We start from the raw sequence: 25,121 nt of genomic DNA, 5'->3' as shown, positions 1-25,121 counted from the left end.
TATATACAGTACCATAATAAAGTAGCAAAAACATTAAGCAACTGCATTGATTTACTTGTCTTGTACTGATTCAAAGTTGTTTGTAGATTTTATCTTCATAAAAACAGTATAATGGATATTTAAGGTAATTAAGATAATTTACCTCTTCCTCATTCTCAGCTTCATTTTCTTCATCTTTCTTCTCCTCTTTTATGTTTTTCTTCAGTGGGGAGTTAGGATATTTTATTGACAATGGTTTATTGGGTATTCCATTTGCTGTTTCTTTTTTCTCATTATTATCTTCTGTTCCTTGTATAAACTGTAAGACATTAGTATGCAGTGTTAAGACAATGACAGATCCTGAAAATTACTTTAGAGGTGTTTACAATTTTCTAGTTCTTTTTCCATCTGATATGTGATGAGAGCTCTGTACGGTCAACCGATAATAAGTGTTAACTCTTGTATCATTTTTTTTTGCAGTGTGATCTTTAGTTTAACTGAAACTATTTTGGGATGTGTATGACTTTTTTCACTTTTTTATAAAAAATTTTTTTTTTGGGGAGGTGAAGCAGCACTTTTTTTCTGTTACAACGTTCGCTGTACATGATAAATACAATTAAGGAGGAAAGGGGGTAATTTGAATGGTTGTATCTGATATGTTTTATGTTTTGTTATATTTGATTTTTTTTATATTTTGAAAACCCTTTTTAAACTTTTATTGACACTTTTTTAAAGTCCCCCTAAGGAACTTGAACATGTGATAATCTAATCACTTCTCCCATAGACTGCAATGATTTATCTTTTGGAGCCCTGTCACAGGTGCATTGTTGTGGTAGACCTTGGATCCTTCAGAGCATCCAAGGCTTCCACAGCAACCGAACAGCTCCCTTGATTGAACGGCTCCTGGAAAAGACCTCTCATATGCAATTGACCATGATATCTGGGGGGTTAAAAGTTCATGATGGTATTATCGCCAATCACGGACTTTGCCTCTGGGTGTTTGCTGTGTAAATGATAGTTTGTAATGTTATAATGTGTTACATGCCTGTATTAACTATTTAATTTTTTACAGTCGTGCATATAGGTGGTGGCTCCCCATGTGGCCCTTGGTCTTTGCGGTGTGATGATTGTGATTTGTGACCTCAGGCACCATTTTTCTATTGAGTGCAGCTCATTTAACCGGAGGCCTGAGCTTCAATACTAAGCACAGTCGCTATCCAATAGAGTTTTCTATACTTGGTATGCTATGAGGAGGCCGCAGCGCTCCCCAGAGTACTGCAACCTCTTCAAACAGCTGATCGACCTGGGTGCAGGTGTCGGAACCCCACCGGTCAGGTATGGATGACTGATCCTGAGAATAGGTCATCAATATAAATATAAACTCTTTTAACCCACTATGAGGGAAAAAAGTGATCCACCTGGTAAAAGGCTGCAGTAGTTTCAGGGCACGATGGACCTAGGTGGGAGGGAGAGGCAATTAAAAGGGGAAGTCACCACAACTAATCATTTGTACATAGTGGCTTCTGAGAAAATGTTATAACATTGAGGCACAGTACTTGTTCCTTCCTGTGGGAAGCTAAAAAAGTTAAAGAATATCAACTTTTCAGGTTAAAGTGTTGTGTGTAAATGATGAATAACACTATATCTGGCCAATCTATGATGTATATCTGTGAATTTTCCCCCTTCAGACTGTATTTATCCGTTGTCACCCACACTGGTGGGGGGAAACTAGTTGTTCAGATGTTTCCCTTAGACTGCAGAGGGAAAAAAACATGAGAACTCGTCGCCTAATCTTTCTAGGATATTATAGAGAAGAATTGAAAAGTATTGAAGTGATAAAAGCACTAGGGGTGAGATGGAAACTCAGTATTAGATGCAGCAGCTTTTCTGTATGTTTCTCTGCTTCTCTCACACAGCTCTTCTTTTTCCTCCCTATGTCTTTTCCATAGACTTCTATAGGCAGCAAGTCTGTGTGTTACTTTGAAGCTCATTCCTCCTCTCCCTCCTCTTCCCTGTTCTAGAGACTTCTTTGAGTAGCATGTAATCTGTTCCCTTAGTGAACTCACAATCAGTCCTGGGAGAGCAAGATGGATTTAACAGACAATTCCATTTTGCAGAATGGGTGAACAGTTTAGTAGGACGGTGAGGAGGAAAAGAGTTTGGTTACTTTCACACTGGTGATTTGGTTTTCGTTTGTGAGATCTGTTCAGGCCTCTCACAAGCGGTCCAAAACGGATCAGTTTTGCCCTAATGCATTCTGAATGGATAAGGATCCGCTCAGAATGCATCACTTTGGCTCCGTTCCGGCTCCATTCCGCTTTGGATGCTGACACCAAAACGGTGCTTGCAGCGTTTTTGTGTCCATCTGACGAAACTGAGCCAAACGGATCCATCCTGACACACAATGTAAGTCAATGGAGATGGATCCGTTTTCACTGACACAATATGGCATAATAGAAAACAGATCCATCCCCCATTGACTTTCAATGTTGTTCAAGACTAGGGTTGAGCAAACCCGAACTGTAAAGTTCGGGTTCATACCGAACTTTAGGATTTTTGGACTCCGGACCCGAACATTTCCGTAAAAGTTTGGGTTCGGTGTTCGGCGCTTTCTTGGTGCTTTTTGAAAGGCTGCAGAGCAGCCAATCAACAAGCGGTTAACTGTCTGACCTTAGAACCCATCACAGCCATGCCTACTAATGGCATGGCTGTGATTGGCCAGAGCAGCATGTGACCCAGGCCCTATATAAGCTAGAGTCACGTAGCGCTGCACGTCACTCTGCTGTTACAAGTGTAGGGAGAGGTTGCAGCTGGACTTGTGATTTCAGGGAGGGAATAGGAGAGAATCTAACTCAGCGATCTACAGAGAAATAGTTGTGTGGGTGCAGGGCATGATCGTTTTACCCTGCCCTGAGGTTATTGACCAAAAAAAGAATAACTTTTATAATTCTGTTAGTGAGGTGGGTGGCGGCGGCCATTTTATGCAAGCTCAGTGCACCAGCACTGCATCTGAGCTTTTGGGACATTGCAAATCACCATTTTTTGGGCAAACTACAACATCTGGATTAGTCAGTGTGCAATTTAAGGTAGAAATACACCCATCATTTTCTGGGGTTTTAAAAACACTTTTTTTGGCCAAAAAACTGTATTTTCCTGAACTGCAAGTGTTAAATTCAAGTTTAATATATACAGCTTTCATATTCTGTTACCAAAAAATGGCTTTTTTGGCAATCTACAACATCTGGATTAGTCAGTGTGCAATTTAAGCTAGAAATACACCCATCATTTTCTGGGGCTTAAAAAACACACTTTAAAAACAAACAATCAGTATTTTCATGATCTGCAAGTGTTAAATTCAAGTTTAATATATACAGCTTTCATATTCTGTTACCAAAAAAAGACTTTTTTGGCAATCTACAACATCTGGATTAGTCAGTGTGCAATTTAAGCTAGAAATACACCCATCATTTTCTGGGGCTTAAAAAACACACTTTTAAAAAAAACCCAGTATTTTCATGATCTGCAAGTGTTAAATTCAAGTTTAATATATACAGCTTTCATATTCTGTTACCAAAAAAAACACTTTTTTTGCAATCTACAATATCTCGGTTAGTCAGTGTGCAATTTAAGCTAGAAATACACCCATCATTTTCTGTGGTTTTAAAAACACACTTTTTTGACAAAAAATACTATTCTCAGGCCTTGCAGCATCAGCACGTGTGAAATTACAGGCTTATATACTGCTGTCAAATTCAGTTGTTAAACAAACACTCGTTTGGGCCAAAAAAAAATAGTTGACAGCCTTTAATGCAGATGTCATTGTGAGATACACCCTTAATTCATTTGGGATTGATTCAGAGATTTGAAATACCGCCATTTGGTGCACCAATATTGAATTCAGCCCTACACTGGTTAAGGCCCTGTGAGATACACCCTCTACATACAGGGGTTTGATTCAGGCATTTGAAATACAGCCATTTTAAATACAGCCATTTTGGGCAAAGAAATATTTAATTCAGGCCTACACTGGTTCAGACCGTGTGAGACATCCCCTCTACATACAGGGGCTTGATTCAGGGATTTGAAATATAGCCATTTGAAATACAGCCATTTTGGGCAAATAAATATTTACTTCAGGCCTACACTGGTTCAGACCGTGTGAGATACCCCTCTACATACAGAAGTTTGATTCTGGGATTTGAAATACAGCCATTTGAAATACAGCCATTTTGAGCAAAGAAATATTTACTGCAGGCCTACACTGGTTCAGACAGTGTGAGATACCCCCTCTACATACAGGAGTTTGATTCAGGGATTTGAAATACAGCCATTTGAAAAACAGCCATTTTGGGCAAAGAAATATTTGCTTCAGGCCTACACTGGTTCAGACCATGTGAGATACACCCTCTACATACAGGGGTTTGATTCAGGGATTTGAAATACAGCCATTTAAAATACAGCCATTTTGGGCAAATAAATATTTACTTCAGGCCTACACTGGTTCAGACCGTGTGAGATTCCCCCTCTATATACAGGGGTTTGATTCAGGCATTTGAAATACAGCCATTTGAAATACAGCCATTTTGGGCAAAGAAATATTTACTTCAGGCCTACTCTGGTTCAGACCGTGTGAGATACCCCCTCTACATACAGGGGTATGATTCAGGGATTTGAAATACAGCCATTTGAAATACAACCATTTTGGGCAAAGAAATATTTACTTTAGTCCTACACTGGTTCAGACTGTGTGAGATACCCCCTCTACATACAGGGGTTTGATTCAGAAATTTGAAATACAGCCATTTGAAATACAGCCATTTTAGGCAAATAAATATTTACTTAAGGCCTACACTGGTTCATGCCCTGTGAGATACACCCTCTACATACAGGGGTTTTAATCAGGGATTTGAAATACAGCCATTGGAAATACAGCCATTTTGGGCAAAGAAATATTTAATTCAGGCCTACACTGGTTTAGACCGTGTGAGATACCCCCTCTATATACAAGGGTTTGATTTATGGATTTGAAATACAGCCATTTGAAATACATCCATTTTGTGCAAATAAATATTTAATTTAGGCATACACTGGTTCAGACCGTGTGAGATACTCCCTCTACATACAGGGGTTTGATTCAGGCATTTGAAATACAGCCATTTGAAATACAGCCATTTTGGGCAAAGAAATATTTACTTCAGGCCTACTCTGGTTCAGACCGTGTGAGATACCCCCTCTACATACAGGGGTTTGATTCAGGGATTTGAAATACAGCCATTTGAAATACAACCATTTTGGGCAAAGAAATATTTACTTCAGGCCTACACTGGTTCAGACTGTGTGAGATACCCCCTCTACATACAGGGGTTTGATTCAGAAATTTGAAATACAGCCATTTTAAATACAGCCATTTTAGTAAAATAAATATTTACTTAAGGCCTACACTGGTTCATGCCCTGTGAGATACACCCTCTACATACAGGGGTTTTAATCAGGGATTTGAAATACAGCCATTTGAATTACAGCCATTTTGGGCAAAGAAATATTTAATTCAGGCCTACACTGGATTAGACCGTGTGAGATACCCCCTCTATATACAGGGGTTTGATTTATGGATTTGAAATACAGCCATTTGAAATACATCCATTTTGTGCAAATAAATATTTAATTTAGGCATACACTGGTTCAGACCGTGTGAGATACTCCCTCTACATACAGGGGTTTGATTCAGGCATTTGAAATACAGCCATTTTGTGCAAAGAAATATTTAATTTAGGCCTATACTGGTTCAGACCGTGTGATGTACCCCCTCTACATACAGGGGTTTAATTCAGGCATTTGAAATACAGGCATTTGAAATACAGCCATTTTGGGCAAAGAAATATTTACTTCAGGCCTACACTGGTTCAGACCGTGTGAGATACCCCCTTTTACATACAGGGGTTTGATTCAGGGATTTGAAAATACAGCCATTTAAAATACAGCCATTTTGTGCAAAGAAATATTTACTTCAGGCCTACACTGGTTCAGACCGTGTGAGATACACCCTCTACATACAGGGGTTTGATTCAGGAATTTGAAATACAGCCATTTGAAATACAGCCATTTTGTGCAAAGAAATATTTTCTTCAGGCCTACACTGGTTCAGACCGTGTGAGATACCCCCTCTACATACAGGGGTTTGAATCAGGCATTTAAAATATAGCCATTTGAAATATAGCCATTTTGGGCAAAGAAATATTTAATTCAGGCCTACACTGGTTCAGACCGTGTGAGATACCTCCTTTTACATACAGGGGTTTGATTCAGGGATTTGAAATACAGCCATTTGAAATACAGCCATTTTGGGCAAAGAAATATTTACTTCAGGCCTACACTGGTTCAGACCGTGTGTGATACCCCCTCTACATACAGGGGTTTGATTCAGGCATTTGAAATACAGCCATTTGAAATACATCCATTTTGTGCAAAGAAATATTTAATTTAGGCCTACACTGGTTCAGACCGTGTGATGTACCCCCTCTACATACAGGGGTTTGATTCAGGCATTTGAAATACAGCCATTTGAAATACAGCCATTTTGTGCAAAGAAATATTTAATTTAGGCCTACACTGGTTCAGACAGTGTGATGTACCCCCTCTACATACAGGGGTTTAATTCAGGCATTTGAAATACAGCCATTTGAAATACAGCCATTTTGGGCAAAGAAATATTTACTTCAGGCCTACACTGGTTCAGACCGTGTGAGATACCCCCTTTTACATACAGGGGTTTGATTCAGGGATTTGAAAATACAGCCATTTAAAATACAGCCATTTTGTGCAAAGAAACATTTACTTCAGGCCTACACTGGTTCAGACCGTGTGAGATACACCCTCTACATACAGGGGTTTGATTCAGGGATTTGAAATACAGCCATTTGAAATAAAGCCATTTTGTGCAAAGAAATATTTTCTTCAGGCCTACACTGGTTCAGACCGTGTGAGATACCCCCTCTACATACAGGGGTTTGAATAAGGCATTTAAAATATAGCCATTTGAAATATAGCCATTTTGGGCAAAGAAATATTTAATTCCGGCCTACACTGGTTCAGACCGTGTGAGATACCCCCTCTACATACAGAGGTTTGATTCAGGGATTTGAAATACAGCCATTTTGGGCAAATAAATATTTTCTTCAGGCCTACACTGGTTCAGACCGTGTGAGATACCCCCTCTACATACAGGGGTTTGAATCAGGCATTTAAAATACAGCCATTTGAAATACATCCATTTTGTGCAAAGAAATATTTAATTTAGGCCTACACTGGTTCAGACCGTGTGTGATACCCCCTCTACATACAGGGGTTTGATTCAGGCATTTGAAATACAGCCATTTGAAATACATCCATTTTGTGCAAAGAAATATTTAATTTAGGCCTACTTTGGTTCAGACTGTGTAAGATACACCCTTTACATACTGTCGTTTTATTCTACTATTAATTAAACACCCATTTAGTGCAAGATCCTAAATTCGAAAAATATGAGGAGAGCGTCAAATAAGGGACGTGGCCAAGGTCGTGGGGGTGCTGGTGGAGCTCCTGTTGCAGGGAGAGGACGTGGTCGGTCTGTGAAAGCTACACGCACAAGTGAAACCCCTTCTTCAGGTGCGAGTAGGCGACAAAACCTGCAGCGGTATTTGGTCGGGCCTAATGCTGCTCTACGAATGGTGAGGCCTGAACAAGTACAGGCGATAGTAGATTGGGTTGCTGACAGTGGATCCAGTTCCTTCACATTGTCTCCCACCCATTCTCCTGCTGAAAGACCACAGTTGGCACCTCCAGCCGATGTCCATCAGTCTTTCACCTCACCCTCTTGCAAATCAGCCAAGCAGTCTGAGCCCCCAAGTCATGCAGCAGTCTCTTCTGCTTTTTGATGACTCTGTTAGCAGGGTTTCCCAGGGCCATCCACCTAGCCCTGCCCCAGAAGTGGAAGAGATTGAGTGCACCGATGCCCAACCACTTACTTTTCAAGATGAGTACATGGGAGGACCATCGCAGCACGTCTCGGATGATGACGAAACACAGGTGCCAACTGCTGGGGCTTTCTAAAGTGTGCAGACCGACAAGGAAGGCAGGGGTGAAGACTGGGTGGAAGATGATGTGGAGGATGATGAGGTCCTCGATCCCACATGGAATCAAGGTCATGCGAGTGACCTATGTAGTTCGGAGGAAGAGGCGGTGGTCGCACAGAGCCACCAGCACAGCAGAAGAGGGAGCAGGGTGCAAAAGCGGAGCGGCCGTTCTCTAGACAGTACTCCTGCTACTGTCCACCGCAGCAAGGGACCTAGCACACCAAAGCCAGCTCCAAGGAGTTCCCTGGCGTGGAATTTCTTCAATGTGCTGACGACAAGACACGAGTGGTTTGCAATCAGAGCCTAAAGCGAGGCATAAATGTTCTCAACCTGAGCACAACCTGCATGACCAGGCATTTAAGTGCAAAGCACAAACTGCAGTGGAGTAGACGCTTCAGTTTGCCTCCTGTTGCTTCCTCCTCCTACTCCGCTTCCTCATCCTCTACCAGCTCCTCATCCGGTCAGCGTAACACCTTCACCACCAACTTCAGCACAGCCAGGGGTAAACGACAACAGGCAGTTTTAAAACGTATCTGTTTGGGGGACAAACCACATACCGCGCAGGAGCTGTGGACGGGCCTTGAACAACAGACCGATGAGTGGATTGTGCCAGTCAGCCTCAAGCCTGGCCTGGTGGTGTGCGATAATGGGCGAAATCTCGTAGCAGCTCTGGGACTAGCCAGTTTGACACACATCCCTTGCCTGGCGCATGTGCTGAATTTGGTGGTGCAGAGATTCCTTAAAAATTACCCCAATATGTCAGAGCTGCTGCATAAAGTGCCGTCTGTGCACGCTTTCGGCGTTCTCACCCTGCTGCTGCTCGCTTGTCAGCGCTGCAGCGTAACTTCGGCCTTCCCGCTCACCGCCTCATATGCGACGTGCCCACAAGGTGGAACTCCACCTTGCACATGCTGGCCAGACTGTGCGAGCAGCAGCAGGCGATAGTGGAGTTTCAGCTGCAGCACGCACGGGTGAGTTGCTCGGCGGAACAGCACCACTTCACCACCAATGACTGGGCCTCCATGTGAGACCTGTGTTCCTTGTTGCGCTGTACTCCACCAACATGGCCAGCGCTGATAACAACGTTCTCAGCGTTACTATCCCACTTCTATGCCTCCTTGAAAAATACACTCCTGGCGATGATGGAAGAGGATGTGGCACAGGAGGAGGAGGAAGAGGGATCATTTCGTAGGGTTTCCGGCCAGTCATTCCCAAGTGGTTCCTGCACCCACAAACCCAAGGTACACAATTGTCCAACCAGGGCACAGTTCTGGAGGATGACGAGGTGGAGGATGATGAGGAGGAGATGGAGGAGGAGGAACCATGTTCACAGCAGGGTGGCACCCAGACCAGCTCATGTATATCACTGGTGCGTGGATGGGGGGATACAGAGGACACAGATGATACAGCTCCCACAGAGGACAGCTTTTCGTTGCCTCTGGGCAGCCTGGCACACATAAGCGATTACATGCTGCAGTGTCTCCGCAATGACCGCCGAGTTGCCCACATTCTAACTTGTGCTGATTACTGGGTGGCCACGCTGCTGGATCCCCGTTACAAGGACAACGTACCGTCCTTAATTCCGTCACTGAAGCGTGACCGTAAGATGCGCGAGTACAAGCGCATGCTGGTAGACGCGCTGCTGTTGGCATTCCCACCTGACAGCGGGGGCCCAGTGGAAGCACAAGGCAGAGGATGAGGAAGAGGTCGCCAACTTAGCTGGGGCACCGCCAGCACCTCAGAAGGCAGGGTTAGCATGGCCAAGATGTGGAAAAGCTTTGTCAGCACGCCACAACAACCAGCACCACCAGCTGATATGGAACGTCTTAGCAGGAGGCAGCATTTCACCAACATGATGGAGCAGTATGTGTGCACACGCCTACACTTACTGAATGACGGGTCTGCCCCCTCAAACTTCTGGGTCTCCAAATTGGGCACATGGCCTGAGCTTGCCCTTTACGCCTTGGAAGTGCTGGCCTGCCCTGCAGCCAGTGTATTATCTGAACGTGTGTTTAGCACGGCAGGGGGCGTGATCACAGACAAGCGCAGCCGCCTGTCCACAGCTAATGTGGAGAAGCTCACGTTCATTAAAATGAACCAGGCATGGATCCCTCAGGACTTGTCCGTACTTTGTGCAGAATAGAAATGTATACCGGTACTAAGCAGCCATTGTTATACTGCAGCGCAATTGCTGTTTGTATTTTGGATATTTCACACTCTTTTGGAGTGTACCTTAACTTTAAAAAATTAAATTAAAACCAAAAACCTGTGTTGGCTATCTCGTCTTCCTCCACTGCGATTCCACCTACTCCGCTACGTCCACCGCCTCCTCAAACTCCTACTCCATATGGAAATCCACCTCATAAATCAAATTTTTTATTTTTTGTAAGTGTTTTATTTTATATAATTTCACTACTTTGTCATTTACATTTTCGGGTGAAATTCACCAATTTTTGGGTGTATAGTACCACTGCTATACCTAGTAGGCCGGTTAAAAAAATTAAAATAAATTGTCATTAACATTTTCGGATGAAATTCACAAATCTTTGGGTGTATAGTACCACTGCTATACCTAGTAGGCCTGTTAAAAAATAAAAATAAATTGTCATTAACATTTTCTGGTGAAATGAACCAATTTTTGGGTGTATAGTACCACTGCTATATCTAGTAGGCCGATTAAAAAATAAAATTGCCATTAACATTTTCTGGTGAAATGAACCAATTTTTGGGGGTATAGTACCACTGCTATAACTAGCAGGCCGGTTAAAAAAAACAAGAATTGTCATTAACATTTTCTGGTGAAATTAACCAAATGGGTGTATAGTACCACTGCTATACCTAGTAGGCCGGTTAAAAAAAACATGAATTGTCATTAACATTTTCTGGTGAAATTAACCAATTTATGGGTGTATAGTACCACTGCTACACCTAGTAGGCTGGCTAAAAAAATAAAATAAATTGTCATGAACATTTTCGGGTGAAATTCACAAATTTTTGGGTGTATAGTTCCACTGCTATACCTAGAAGGCCGGTTAAAAATAATAATAATTGTCATTAACATTTTCTGGTGAAATTCACCAATTTTCGGGTGTATAGTACCACTGCTATACCTAGTAGGCCGGTTAAAAAAATTAAAATAAATTGTCATTAACATTTTCTGGTGAAATGAACCAATTTTTGGGTGTATAGTACCACTGCTATACCTAGTAGGCCGATTAAAAAATAAAATTGCCATTAACATTTTCTGGTGAAATGAACCAATTTTTGGGTGTATAGTACCACTGCTATACCTATCAGGCCGGTTAAAAAAACAAGAATTGTCATTAACCACTTGCCATCTGGGCCATTTGCCCCCTTCCTGACCAGGCCTAATTTTGCAAAACTGACATATCTCACTTTATGTGGTAATAACTTTGGAACGCCTTTACTTATCCAAGTCATTCAGAGATTGTTTTCTCGTGACACATTGTACTTCATGCAATAAAAAAGGTAAATGAGGCGCACAGGAACACACAAGGACCAAGTAGAGGTGCACTCAGTAAAGTCCACTAAAATAACGTGAAACTTGTGATAAATAAACTGGGCACTCTCAGGATACAGGGATCACACAGATATTTATTAATATATAAGGCAATAAAAACGACAATAAAAGAGAGAATATGGCCCTCCTGTAGGAAAGCTATGTATAAAACAGCACTTGCTCACTGTAACTGGCACTCTGACTCTAGATGGGTATTATAAACTACAGTCGTGGCCAAAAGTTTTGAGAATGACAAAAATATTAGTTTTCACAAAGTTTGCTGCTAAACTGCTTTTAGATCTTTGTTTCAGTTGTTTCTGTGATGTAAACTTCATACGTTTCAAAGGCTTTTATCGACAATTACATGACATTTATGCAGAGTCAGTATTTGCAGTGTTGGCCCTTCTTTTTCAGGACCTCTGCAATTCGACTGGGCATGCTCTCAATCAACTTCTGGGCCAATTCCTGACTGATAGCAACCCATTCTTTCATAATCACTTCTTGGAGTTTGTCAGAATTAGTGGGTTTTTGTTTGTCCACCCGCCTCTTGAGGTTTGAGCACAAGTTCTCAATGGGATTAAGATCTGGGGAGTTTCCAGGCCATGGACCCAAAATGTCAATGTTTTGGTCCCCGAGCCACTTAGTTATCACTTTTGCCTTATGGCACGGTGCTCCATCGTGCTGGAAAATGCATTGTTCTTCACCAAACTGTTGTTGGATTGTTGGAAGAAGTTGCTGTTGGAAGGTGTTTTGGTACCATTCTTTATTCATGGCTGTGTTTGTGGGCAAAATTGTGAGTGAGCCCACTCCCTTGGATGAGAAGCAACCCCACACATGAATGGTCTCAGGATGCTTTACTGTTGGCATGACACAGGACTCATGGTAGCGCTCACCTTTTCTTCTCCGGACAAGCCTTTTTCCAGATTCCCCAAACAATCGGAAAGAGGCTTCATCAGAGAATATGACTTTGCCCCAGTCCTCAGCAGTCCATTCACCATACTTTCTGCAGAAGATCAATCTGTCCCTGATGTTTTTTTTGGAGAGAAGTGGCTTCTTTGCTGGCCTTCTTGACACCAGGCCATCTTCCAAAAGTCTTCGCCTCACTGTGCGTGCAGATGCGCTCACACCTGCCTGCTGCCATTCCTGAGCAAGCTCTGCACTGGTGACACTCTGATCCTGAAGCTGAATCCTCTTTAGGAGACGATCCTGGTGCTTGCTGGACTTTCTTGGACGCCCTGAAGACTTCTTAACAAGAATTGAACCTCTTTCCTTGAAGTTCTTGATGATCCTATAAATTGTTGATTGAGGTTCAATCTTAGTAGCCACAATATCCTTGCCTGTGAAGCCATTTTTATGCAACGCAATGATGGCTGCACGCGTTTCTTTGCAGGTCACCATGGTTAACAATGTAAGAACAATGATTTCAAGCATCACCCTCCTTTTAACATGTCAAGTCTGCCATTTTAACCCAATCAGCCTGACATAATGACCTCCAGCCTTGTGCTCGTCAACATTCTCACCTGAGTTAACAAGACGATTACTGAAATGATCTCAGCAGGTCATTTAATGACAGCAATCAAATGCAGTGGAAAGGTTTTTTTGGGATTAAGTTAATTTTCATGGCAAAGAAGGACTATGCAATTCATCTGATCACTCTTCATAACATTCTGGAGTATATGCAAATTGCTAATCTAAAAACTTAAGCAGCAACTTTTCCAATTTCCAATATTTATGTAATTCTCAAAACTTTTGGCCACAACTGTACACATGGCATATTCCTGCAATAAAACGACAATAAAAAGGTACATCATAGATTATTCACACAATAAAAAAAATCGCACAGTTAAAACGCATACATATCGCAGATGCTGAATGTTCACTGGGAAAACTACAAATGGGAGTTGTTCCCCAATTCACTGGCAAAGTTCTGAAGCTCCAAGGTAACAGTTAGAGGCACCGTGACGTGATAGTCCCACAACAAACAGGTATAGCGGCGTCCCGCTCTATATTCAACCAGTAGCGTCCCACTGGGCTAATAGCATTTAAGTCTTGTTAAATCTCCTGTCAGCAAATATTTGATGAAAAAGATAGTCTTACCGGAAAAAATTTTTTTTAACAGGACCCCAAATTTTTAAGGAGTGAGGACCAACAGATAGTGGCGGAATCTCGCACCATACTGCTCAACACCACGATTAGGTTCAAGTATAAGGAATCCGTGACAGCCTACAGCAGAGACCGGGCTGCACATGCCAAACTTTTACCTACGTGGGATTTCAACAACCTGACCGCTCAAAAAAGTCTGGAGGTAATTTAAAACACGACCCAGCAGAGTGACGGTGTGCAGCGAAGTGGTGAGAATTTTTTTTCCGTAAGACTATCTTTTTCATCAAATATTTGCTGACAGGAGATTTAACAAGACTTAAATGCTATTAGCCCATTGGGACGCTACTGGTTGAATATAGAGCGGGTCGCCGCTATACCTGTTTGTTGTTGGACTATCACGTCACGGTGCCTCTAACTGTTACCTTGGAGCTTCAGAACTTTGCCAGTGAATTGGGGAACAACTCCCATTTGTAGATTTCCCAGTGAACATTCAGCATCTGCGATATGTATGCGTTTTAACTGTGCGATCTTTTTTATTGTGTGAATAATCTATGATGTACCTTTTTATTGTCGTTTTATTGCAGGAATATGCCATGTGTAGTTTATAATACCCATCTAGAGTCAGAGTGCCAGTTACAGTGAGCAAGTGCTGTTTTATACATAGCTTTCCTACAGGAGGGCCATATTCTCTCTTTTATTGTCGTTTTTATTGCCTTATATATTAATAAATATCTGTGTGATCCCTGTATCCTGAGAGTGCCCAGTTTATTTATCACAAGTTTCACATTGTACTTCATGATAGTCATAAATTTGAGTCAAAATATTTCACCTTTATTTATGAAAAAATCCCAAATTTACCAAAAATTTGGAAAAATTCGCAATTTTCTAAATTTCTATTTCTTTGCTTTTAAAACAGAAAGTGATACCTCATAAAATATTTATTACTTAACATTCCCCATATGTCTACTTTATGTTGGCATCATTTTGGAAATGTCATTTTATTTTTTTAGGACGTTAGAAGGCTTAGAAGTTTAGAAGCAATTCTTAAAATTTTTTAGAAAATTGCCAAAATCCACTTTTTAAGGAACAGTTCAGGTCTGAAGTCACTTTGTGGGGCCTACATAGTGGATACCCCCATAAATGACCCCATTGTAGAAACTACACCCCTCAAGTTACTTAAAACCGATTTTACAAACTTTGTTAACCTTTTAGGCGTCCACAAGAATTAATGGAAAATAGAGATACAATTTCAAAATTTCACTTTTTTGGCAGATTTTCCATTTTAATAATTTTTTTCCAGTTACAAAGCAAGGGTTAACAGCCAAACGAAACTCAATATTTATGGCCCTGATTCTGTAGTTTACAGAAACACCCCACATGTGGTCATAAACTGCTGTATGGGCACACAGCAGGGCGCAGAAGAAAAGGAACTCCACATGGTTTTTAGATGCCATGTCCCATTTGAAGCCCCCTGATGCACCCTTACAGTAGAAACTCCCAAGAAGTGATCCAATTTTGGAAACTAGGGGATAAGGTGCCAGTTTAATTGCTACTATTTTTGGGTACATATGATTTTTTGATCATTCATTATAACACTTTATGGGGCAAGGTGACCAAAAGATTTGTTGTTTTAGCACAGTTTCTATTTATTTATTTTTACAGCGTTCACCTGAGGGGTTCAGTCAAGTGACATTTTTATAGAGCAGATTGTTACGGACGTGGCGATACCTAATATGTATACTTTTTCTTATCTATTAAAGTTTTACACAATAATAGCATTTTTGAAACAAAAAAATTATGTTTTAATGTGTTCATGTTCTGAGAGCTATAGTTTTTTTTATTTTTTGAGAGATTTTCTTATGTAGGGGCTCATTTTTTGCGGGATGAGGTGACGTTTTTTTTGGTACCATTTTGTGGGACATACGCGTTTTTGATCACTTGGTGTTGCACTTTTTGTGATGTAAGGTGACAAAATTTGCTTGTTTTGACACAGTTTTTTTTTTTTTTTACGGTGTTCACCTGAGGGAATAGGTCATGTGATATTTTTATAGAGCTGGTTTTTACGGACGCGGCAATACCTAATATGTATACTTTTTTTATTTGTTTCACTTTAACACAATAATAGCATTTTTGAAACCAACAAAATGATGTTTTAGTGTCTCCATGTTCTAAGAGCTAGTTTTTTTTATTTTTTGAGAGATTTTCTTATATAGGGGCTCATTTTTTGCGGGATGAGGTGACGGTTTTATTGGTACCATTTTGTGGGACATACGCATTTTTGATTACTTGGTGTTGCACTTTTTGTGATGTAAGGTGACAAAAATTGCTTGTTTTGACACAGTTTTTTTTTTTTTTTTACTGTGTTCACCCGAGGGGTTAGGTCATGTGATATTTTTATAGAGCTGGTTTTTACGGACGCCGCAATACCAAATATGTCTATTTTATTCATTTTTTTCTATTTTTAACATTTTTTTTTTGTTCCTTACTTGGGGAATTTTTTTTTTTTACATGTGAAACCTTTTTTTTATTTTTTTTCTTCAACACTTTTCGTCCCCACTTTTCGATAGCTTCATCGTCGTCACTGGGCATGCGCCGAGCCCAGTGACGTCCGATGCTCGCTCTTCCCTCAGTCTCCAGCAAATCGCACTGGCGCAGCCCTCAGTGGGTACTGAGTCTGCGCGAGACTTCGCTCGGCCGTCAGGGAGCGGGAGGAGAGGGATGAGACGCTGTGGGCGGTTAGGGATTCTGGAGGAAGGCGTTTTGGGCACTGTAAGAGGGGCGTTACTGGGCACACAAAGGGGAACATAACGCCCCTCTGGGCACCTTCAGGGTTAATTTGCATAATTATAAAAGTCGTTTTTCTGCAAAACTACTGGACGGATTACAATATAGAACAGCACAGCCGATTCAAGGTAAGCTGTGGAGCATGACTGGTTTAAAATCCGAATTTGGGTTATGAGAGGTGACAGAATCCCTTTAACTGCAGACTGTCAGCTTAAATTTGAGGGTATTTACATTCAAATCAGGTGAACGGTGTAGGAATTACAGCAGTTTGCATATGTGCCTCCAACTTGTTAAGGGACCAAAAGTAATGCGACAGAATAATAATCATAAATCAAACTTTCACTTTTTAATACTTGGTTACAAATCCTTTGCAGTCAATTACAGCCTGAAGTCTGGAACGCATAGACATCACCAGACGCTGGGTTTCATCCCTGGTGATGCTCTGCCAGGCCTCTCCTGCAACTGTCTTCAGTTCCTGCTTGTTCTTGGGGCATTTTCCCTTCAGTTTTGTCTTCAGCAAGTGAAATGCATGCTCAATCAGATTCAGGTCAGGTGATTGACTTGGCCATTGCATAACATTCCACTTCTTTCCCTTAAAAAACTCTTTGGTTGCTTTTGCAGTATGCTTTGGGTCATTGTCCATCTGCACTGTGAAGCGCCGTCCAATGAGTTCTGAAGCATTTGGCTGAATATTAGCAGATAAAATTGCCCGAAACATTTCAGAATTCATCCTGCTGCTTTTTTCAGCAGTCACATCATCAATAAATACAAGAGAACCAGTTCCATTGGCAGCCATACATGCCCATGCCATGACACTACCACCACCATGCTTCACTAATGAGGTGGTATGCTAAGGATCATGAGCAGTTCCTTTCCTTCTCCATACTCTTCTCTTCCCATCACTCTGGTACAAGTTGATCTTGGTCTCATCTGTCCATAGGATGTTGTTCCAGAACTGTGAAGGCTTTTTTTAGATGTTGTTTGGAAAACTCTAATCTGGCCTTCCTGTTTTTGAGGCTCTCCAATGGTTTACCTCTTGTGGTGAACCTTCTATATTCACTCTTGATTGTTGACTTTGACACACATACAACTACCTCCTGAAGAGTATTCTTGATCTGGCCAACTGTTGTGAAGTGTGCTTTCTTCACCAGGGAAAGAATTCTTCAGTCATCCACCACAGTTGTTTTCCGTGGTCTTCCGGGTCTTTTGGTGTTGCTGAGCTCACCGATGCGTTCCTTCTTTTTAAGAATGTTTTGGCCACGCCTAATGTTTTTGTTATCTCTCTGATTGTTTTGTTTTTTCAGCCTAATGATGGCTTGCTTCACTGATAGTGACAGCTCTTTGGATCTCATCTTGAGAGTTGACATCAACAGATTCCAAATGCAAATAGCACACTTGAAATGAACTCTGGACCTTTTATCTGCTCATTGTAATTGGGATAAAGAGGGAATAACACACACCTGGCCATGGAACAGATGAAGCAAATTGTCCCATTATTTTTGGTCCCAACAAGTGGGAGGCACATATGCAAACTGTTGTAATTCCTACACCGTTCACCTGATTGGGATGTATATTCCCTTAAATTAAAGCTGAAAATTAAAGCACATCTTGTTCGTTTCATTTCAAATGCATTGTGGGTGGTGTATAGACCCAAAAATGTTAGAATTGTGTCAACGTCCTAATATTTATGGACCTGACTGTAGATTAAGAACTGTCCCCCAAAGTTGGTATATTTCCTCCTTAGTTTTGGATTTATGCAAAGTGTTCTGATAATGCAGCAGCAAACTTGACTTGTTCTATGCAACATCCGCTGTGCGACCCATACTTCCATTCGTTAGTTGTATACCCAGATGTGAAAGGGTAAAATTGCTAAGGCCACCGTACCTGTGCTGTTGCAAGTGTATAGTATATTCCTTTTGTCTCCATTAATGCGGAATGTGAGCCTTGCTCAGTCACATTGCCACCTTGCAGCACAACAATTAGATCCGCGGTCCAAACTGTGCTGAGACGATGGGCGATGACAATGGTTGTACGTCCTTTACTTGCCTGAAAAATAATGCAATCAATATGAATATACTCTAGAACTTTTTCTAGATTCTGTTAAGTTCAGAGTTATTCTATAAATTCTCTGACGTTTCGGTCTGTAGTTTATGAAAGTATTTTATGTGCACAAGCCTATACCGTTTTTCATGCGCTGTAGGTGGCAGTAAAACGTTATACCCTTTGCAGGTTTGCTTATTAACACATCACAATACAAATAAAAAAATTTAATGAGTCGTCCTACTTTTATTAAAACCTTCTCAAAGCCCCTTCTCAAAGAGTATTAAAATAGTAAAATAGCATATATTGACCTCATAATATCCCAAATAACTCTTAAAGGAGTTGGCCATATTCTGGCTACTGTTGACCAGTGTGTTTATGAAATGATTATATGGCACTTACTAATATAGCCTTTGTTGAAAATCTGCAGCATTTTCTATACTTTATAAGGTAAAGTATGCTTATACTTTATAAGGTTTACAAAGTCTTTTGTGCTGTTACCACAGAGGTCCTGTCCATACGATGGCTGCTGATGGAGGGTCATGTGACCAGGCAAATCACTTCAATGTGATATCTCCTCCATTCTAATACACTACACCTGCCATCTGCCCTTGTTCTGTTGAGAGTTTAGCGCAGGGTGTTTGACTGGAGGAGACTTCTCATGGAGGTGATTTGCCTGGTCACATGAACCTCTATCAGCAGAAATTTTATGGACAAGACCTCTGTGTGGACAGCACAAAAGAGCTGTGAACAAGTAGGCATACCTTATTAAATATAGAAAATGGTGCAGAATTTCAACAAAATTATATTAGTGTCATATAAACATCTTAGAAACACATTGATCAACAGTAGCCAGAAAGTGGCCAACCCCTTTAAAGAGGACCTTTCACCACTCCTGACATGTCTGTTTTAATAGTTTCATGCATTCCTCATGTAATACCAATTCTAGAGCCTCTATTCTTATGGCTCTATGTTGTGTCATTCCTTTATTATTTCTACTAGAAGTTATGAATTAATTGCTATTAGCCTGCAGTAAGAATACAGAGGGGAGGTAACCAGTTGGGGGGGTGTACCTGCACAGTCTGAAAAAGGCAGCACTGATTGGATAGAGTGAGTTTGTGCAGGTACACACCCCCAACTTGTTACCACCCCCTGTACCCTTACTGTACACTGCTAGCAATGTATTCATAACTTGTAGTAGAAATAATAAAGGAATGGCACAACATAGAGCCATAAGAATAGAGGCTCCAGAATTGGTATTACATGGGGAATGCATGAGGCTATTAAAACAGACATGTCAGGAGTGGTCCTCTTTAAGTATTTATATGTGTATCTATATAAAACTATCTATAAAACTATATAAACAATATAAAACATATATATATATATATATATATATATATATATATAGACAAAGAAAGTCCGCAGCACTCCTTGAAGTAAAAAATGTGCAGTTTATTTACACATGCCAGAAAATTGACAACGTTTCAATTCTCTCACAGAACCTTTCTTAAGTTTCTGACTTGAGAAAGGTTCTGTGAGAGAACTGAAACGTTGTCAATTTTCTGACATGTGTAAATAAACTGCACATTTTTTACTTCAAGGAGTGCTGCGGACTTTCTTTGTCTGTTTATCCGTCCTGTATCGCGGGACCACCGCGGGCACCGTACCATCATTTATTGCATGTGAAGGAGTGCTGCCTAACCTTTTCTATGGATCTATATATATATGTAGATAGATTAATGATAATCCCCTGAAGACATATTTAAAAGGTCATATAGGATCAATCAACAGCAGCTGCAAAATATTTTCTGTACAATGTACAAAATGAAAAGAATAGAAAACAGCAAAAAGTTGATGACAGTTTTCTTCTCAATGTTACTTAAACATAGAAATGTAATGAAGTTTAAAGGGGTTCATTGGGTAATCAACCCCTTCACCCCAGAAGGTTTTTCATTTTTGCATTTTAGTTTTTTTTTAAACCAATGAACGTGACATCACTGACCTTGGAAGAGACCATGGCACTCGACCGTGTGCCACTGTCTCTTCAAACAGTTGATATGCGGGAGTGCCAGGAGTTGGACTCCCACTGATTTGATATTTATGACTTATCCTAAGGATAGAACATCAATATCAAAATCTCTGAAACAAACATAGCAAATCTATTATGCATTATTCTAAAAAAAAATATTATTTTAAAATTTTGTAAGTACTAGAAAGTAATACCATAAATGACACCACAAAAATGAAAAAAATAGGAAGCATTCTGAAAAGGATAAAATGGCATTCTTTGGGTGTATAAAATCTTCCATAAATCATATTTACCTTGTCTAGAGCTGCTTGCACAATGGATTCACTTTCTGTATCTAGTGCAGAGGTGGCCTCATCCAGTAGAAGTATCTTAGGATTTCTCACTAAAGCTCTGGCTATTGCTATCCTTTGTTTTTGGCCACCACTTAGCTGAGCTCCTCTTTCTCCAACAAGAGTCTCAAATTTCTGAAATGGAATAATAGTAGTATAAGTACATGACACAAAGCAAAACTACACTTACATTAAATTCACAAATAAATACAATTAGTTATATAAAATCTCCATTACTGTGACTAAAAGAAAAAAAAAAAACTATTAACATGGTTCAAAATATTAAATCAAATCCCTTTAACAGGGAAGACACTCTTTAGGTCAGAATTTTAGATACATCTCATGATATCTTTGCACCAGAAACAGCTAAGCAGACTGCTGCATTTATACACAGTGATCTCCTCCCCAGTATGGGGAGGAGTGATGCTAATACCATCCCTATACAGAGTCATTATTCACTGGCAGCAGACTGTGATCAAACGGCACAACCTGCTGCCAGGAAACAAGATTTTTTGTGACCACATGAAAGATGAGATTGCCCGATGAACGGGTGTTTTTGCTTGTTCATTGGGTAATGAGAGGCACCTTTACACAGGCAGATCATCTCCTGCGAATGCTTGTTAGCAATGATCTGGCCGATCCTCGGCCACTGTAATACAGGCCTTAGGCAGCTATGTGGTGATGCCAACCAGGGGCAACATCATGTGGGAAGAATGTCAGAAACACAGCCCCATATTTACTAATCTGTCTGCAACTAGAATCTGTCTAGAAGGTGGCACAATTGGGTGCAATTTGGTGCAATTAGAGTTTCTCCGATTTTGTACAACTCTTTGGGAAAAGTGGTGGAGGTTACATGTAAGGGTGTGGCTTTGAGAGAAATAGGTCATGGTTTAGGATTCAACATTTTCTCACAAAACCACTGGGGTGGGATGTAAAACCCTATTAGAAAAGTGTAAAATACTCAATAGCCACTAACTGACCCACGTCTTGATCGTATTTTTGGGTCATTGATAAGTTATGTTATCTATTTCACGTTATTAATGTCCAATGTTCCAGCACAGGAAATAACTATCATATAAGATGATTTGAATTGTTTTTGTTTTGCTGTGGATTGCTGTATGTTTCTCCATTACACCTCTACTGGCTACCACTGATTGCTTACCTCAGGCAGTGCCATAATGAAGTCATAGGCATTGGCTTCTTTAGCTGCCGCTTCAATTTCCTCATCCGTCACGTTTTCTCTTCCATATTGGATATTTTTCTTAATGGAGTTTCCAAACAGAACAGGCTCCTGGCTAACCACACCGATTAATTCTCTATAATGTCGGACATTCAGAGTCCTTATATCATGACCATCAATCATTATCTGCAAAAATACATCAGGCAGTGATTAATGGAGTTACATAAATAAATTGGTACCAGGGTAATTTCTGAAAATAGGGAATTGTAACAAGAGGAGAAACCAAAAAATAATTACCGATCCTTCTTGTGGATCATACATTCTCTGCAAGAGCTGCACTGTGGTGCTTTTACCGCATCCACTCTGCCCAACCAATGCCACAGTCTGTCCAGATTTAACTTTTAGATTTAGTCCATTTAAAACCTTAAATATAAATTATTTTAACGTTATTATGTAATAATCACAATCATGTTTTTGCAATTTAGTAGTACGGTAATGTTCTGTTTCCATATTGATTCAAAGGAATTCATAATTTTGACTCATTGGTTTATCATTAGTGTGTGGAGCAATATGAACCAGAGATGTGAACCACAGGTAAGTGACACAGCTAACACTGACAAATGGCAAATATTACAGATATTAGTAAAAATATTGGGTTGTTTGCTTCAGTAATTTTCTTTGCTTAAGGGCTCATGTACACGACCGTATGCCCTCCGAGATTACTATGATGCTGCGTGCATTGGGCCGTCCGCGGGACTGTTGTCTTGCACTCATAAGATCATATGAGTGCAGGACAATAGCCCTGCGGTTGGCACGATGCGCACAGCATCATAGTAACCTATGATGCTGTGCGCTCCCGTGTCCACGATGTATGCCACTTCGGGACATATGGCCCGGTCACGGACCGTATGTCTTGGAGGGGATACGGTCGTGTGCATGAACCCTAAGGCACATGACCATATGTATTTTGCGGTCCTCAAAAAGAAGATCTGCAAAAAATACGGATGATGTCCGTCTGCATTCCGTATTTTGCAGAACGGAACAGCTGGACCACAATAGAACAGTTCTATCCTTGTCCGTAATGCGGACAATAATAGGACATGTTCTATTTTTTTGCGGAACGGAAATACGGACATACGGAAATGGAATGCACACAGAGTAACTTCAGTTTTTTTTGTGGACCCATTGAAATCAATGGTTCCGTATATACGGTCGGCAAAAAAAACGGAACGGACACAGAGATAAACTACCGTCGTGTGCATGAGGCCTAATTAAGAAAAAATTGTGAAGATTCATTTAGAAATGAACATATGTAATTGCTCTTACCTGAACATTTTGTCGAGATGGATAGCAAAAATGAACGTCTTTAAATTCCACATCTCCCTTTATAGTATCTGGCCTGTATCCTTCTGTTGAAAAGCTGTCAATAGTAGACGTCTATAAAACAATATATAAAGGTGTTTATTTTGTTTGAGGATGTGGAGTCTATGATCAAAGCAATAAAAAAGGTAAAAGGGGGGAACAAAGTTCTGAGATGCTGGACAGATGCAATAATACTGGTAGACTCTAGTGTTGAGCGAGCACTTCCAGTGCACTTTTTCCATAGACGGTGTCCGCTGCGGACACTTACATTATCCGCGCCACATCTACTGTTTAAAGTGTGCGCAACCCTACAATATAAGTGACATACAGTACACTTTTTCTGTAGCCGGTGTCCTCTGCGGACAGTAAAATTATCCGCGCCACATCTCTTGTTTAAAGTGTGCGCATCCCTAAAATATCAGTGACATCCAGTGCACTTTTTCCGTATACAGTGTCCGCTGCGGACAGTTAAATTATCCTTGCAACATCTCCTGTTTAAAGTGTGCGTATCCCTAAAATATCAGTGACATCCAGTGCACTTTTTCCGTAGACAGTGTCCGCTGCAGACAGTTAAATTATCCGTGCCACATCTCCTGTTTAAAGTTTGTGCATCCCTAAAATATCAGTGACATCCAGTACACTTTTTCCGTAGACGGTGTCCCTGCGGACAGTTAAATTATCTGCGCCACATCTCCTGTTTGAAGTGTGCGCATCCCTAAAATATCAGTGACATCCAGTACACTTTTTCCCTAGACGGTGTCTCCTACGGACAGTAAAACTATCTGCGCCAAATCTCCTGTTTAAAGTGTGCGCATACCTTCACAAGCACCATCAGCGACCACATCCCCTTTCGTGTCCCAGCGCAGTGTACAAATGTCCTTACCCCAGGCATTTGAACGCAAGCGCAAATACCCAGCCACCCACCCACAGGCCATAGCACTAAATGCTCAACTTTCCAAATTACTGGCCCTGGAAATGTTGCCATTTAGGTTGGTGGACACTGAGGCCTTCCGCATCCTGATGTTGGCGGCCGTCCCTTGTTAGGCAGTCGCCAGCCGCCACTATTTTTCACGGTGTGCCATGCCCGCCTTACACCAACATGTGTCCAGTTACATTACACGTGCCCTAACCAACGCATTTACTGGGAAGGTCCACTTAACCACAGACACATGGACAAGTGCATTCGGCCAGGGACACTACATTTCCCTGACGACACAGTGTGTGAACGTTGTGGAGGCTGAAAGCGAGTCGTACCCTGGGATGTCACAGGTGCTACCAACGCCAAGGATTGCGGGCCCTACGTCGATCAGGGTTTCCGCCAGCACCTACGTTAGTGGCTCCAACCTCCACTTCTCCTCCTCCGCTTCCTCCTCCACTTCCACCTCTGAATTATCCGTATGCAGCGCCAGTCAGTCATCAGCCGGTAGCTGGAAGCAGTGTAGCACTGCAGTGGGGAAGCGTCAACAGGCCGTGCCGAAGCTGATATGCTTAGGGGACAAACAGAACACACCGCCGCAGAGCTGTGGCAGGGGATAAGAGACCAGACTGAGCTGTGGCTCTGGCCACTCAACCTACAACCAGGCATGGTTGTGTCTGATAATGGCCGTAACTTTCATGGCGGCTTTGGAGCTCAGCAAGCTCAGACACATCCCATGCCTAGCCCACGTGTTCAACCTTGTGG

The 25,121-nt window shown here is 41.2% G+C and overlaps 2 protein-coding genes across 3 annotated transcripts in view; both read right to left on the bottom strand.

Moving 5' to 3' along the window:
• The window catches only part of LOC121002302 (ATP-binding cassette sub-family B member 5-like), a 1,125,761-nt gene that overhangs the window by 508,656 nt on the left and 591,984 nt on the right, over window positions 1-25,121 (bottom strand). The gene's annotated exons all lie outside the window — the stretch shown is intronic.
• Window positions 1-25,121, bottom strand: part of LOC121002303 (ATP-binding cassette sub-family B member 5-like) — a 202,694-nt gene that overhangs the window by 98,849 nt on the left and 78,724 nt on the right. For both annotated transcript variants that reach the window (XM_040433703.1, XM_040433704.1), the window contains 6 exons: window positions 23,405-23,515; window positions 22,376-22,501; window positions 22,061-22,264; window positions 20,863-21,033; window positions 18,382-18,543; window positions 143-298 (listed from right to left, as the gene is read on the bottom strand). In XM_040433703.1, the coding sequence (XP_040289637.1) occupies window positions 143-298; window positions 18,382-18,543; window positions 20,863-21,033; window positions 22,061-22,264; window positions 22,376-22,501; window positions 23,405-23,515 (930 nt within the window). The remainder of the gene's footprint in view (window positions 1-142; window positions 299-18,381; window positions 18,544-20,862; window positions 21,034-22,060; window positions 22,265-22,375; window positions 22,502-23,404; window positions 23,516-25,121) is intronic.

The sequence above is a fragment of the Bufo bufo genome, chromosome 5 (genome assembly GCF_905171765.1).
Source record: "Bufo bufo chromosome 5, aBufBuf1.1, whole genome shotgun sequence".
Taxonomy (NCBI): domain Eukaryota; kingdom Metazoa; phylum Chordata; class Amphibia; order Anura; family Bufonidae; genus Bufo; species Bufo bufo.
This window is presented reverse-complemented; position numbering and strand designations above follow the sequence as displayed.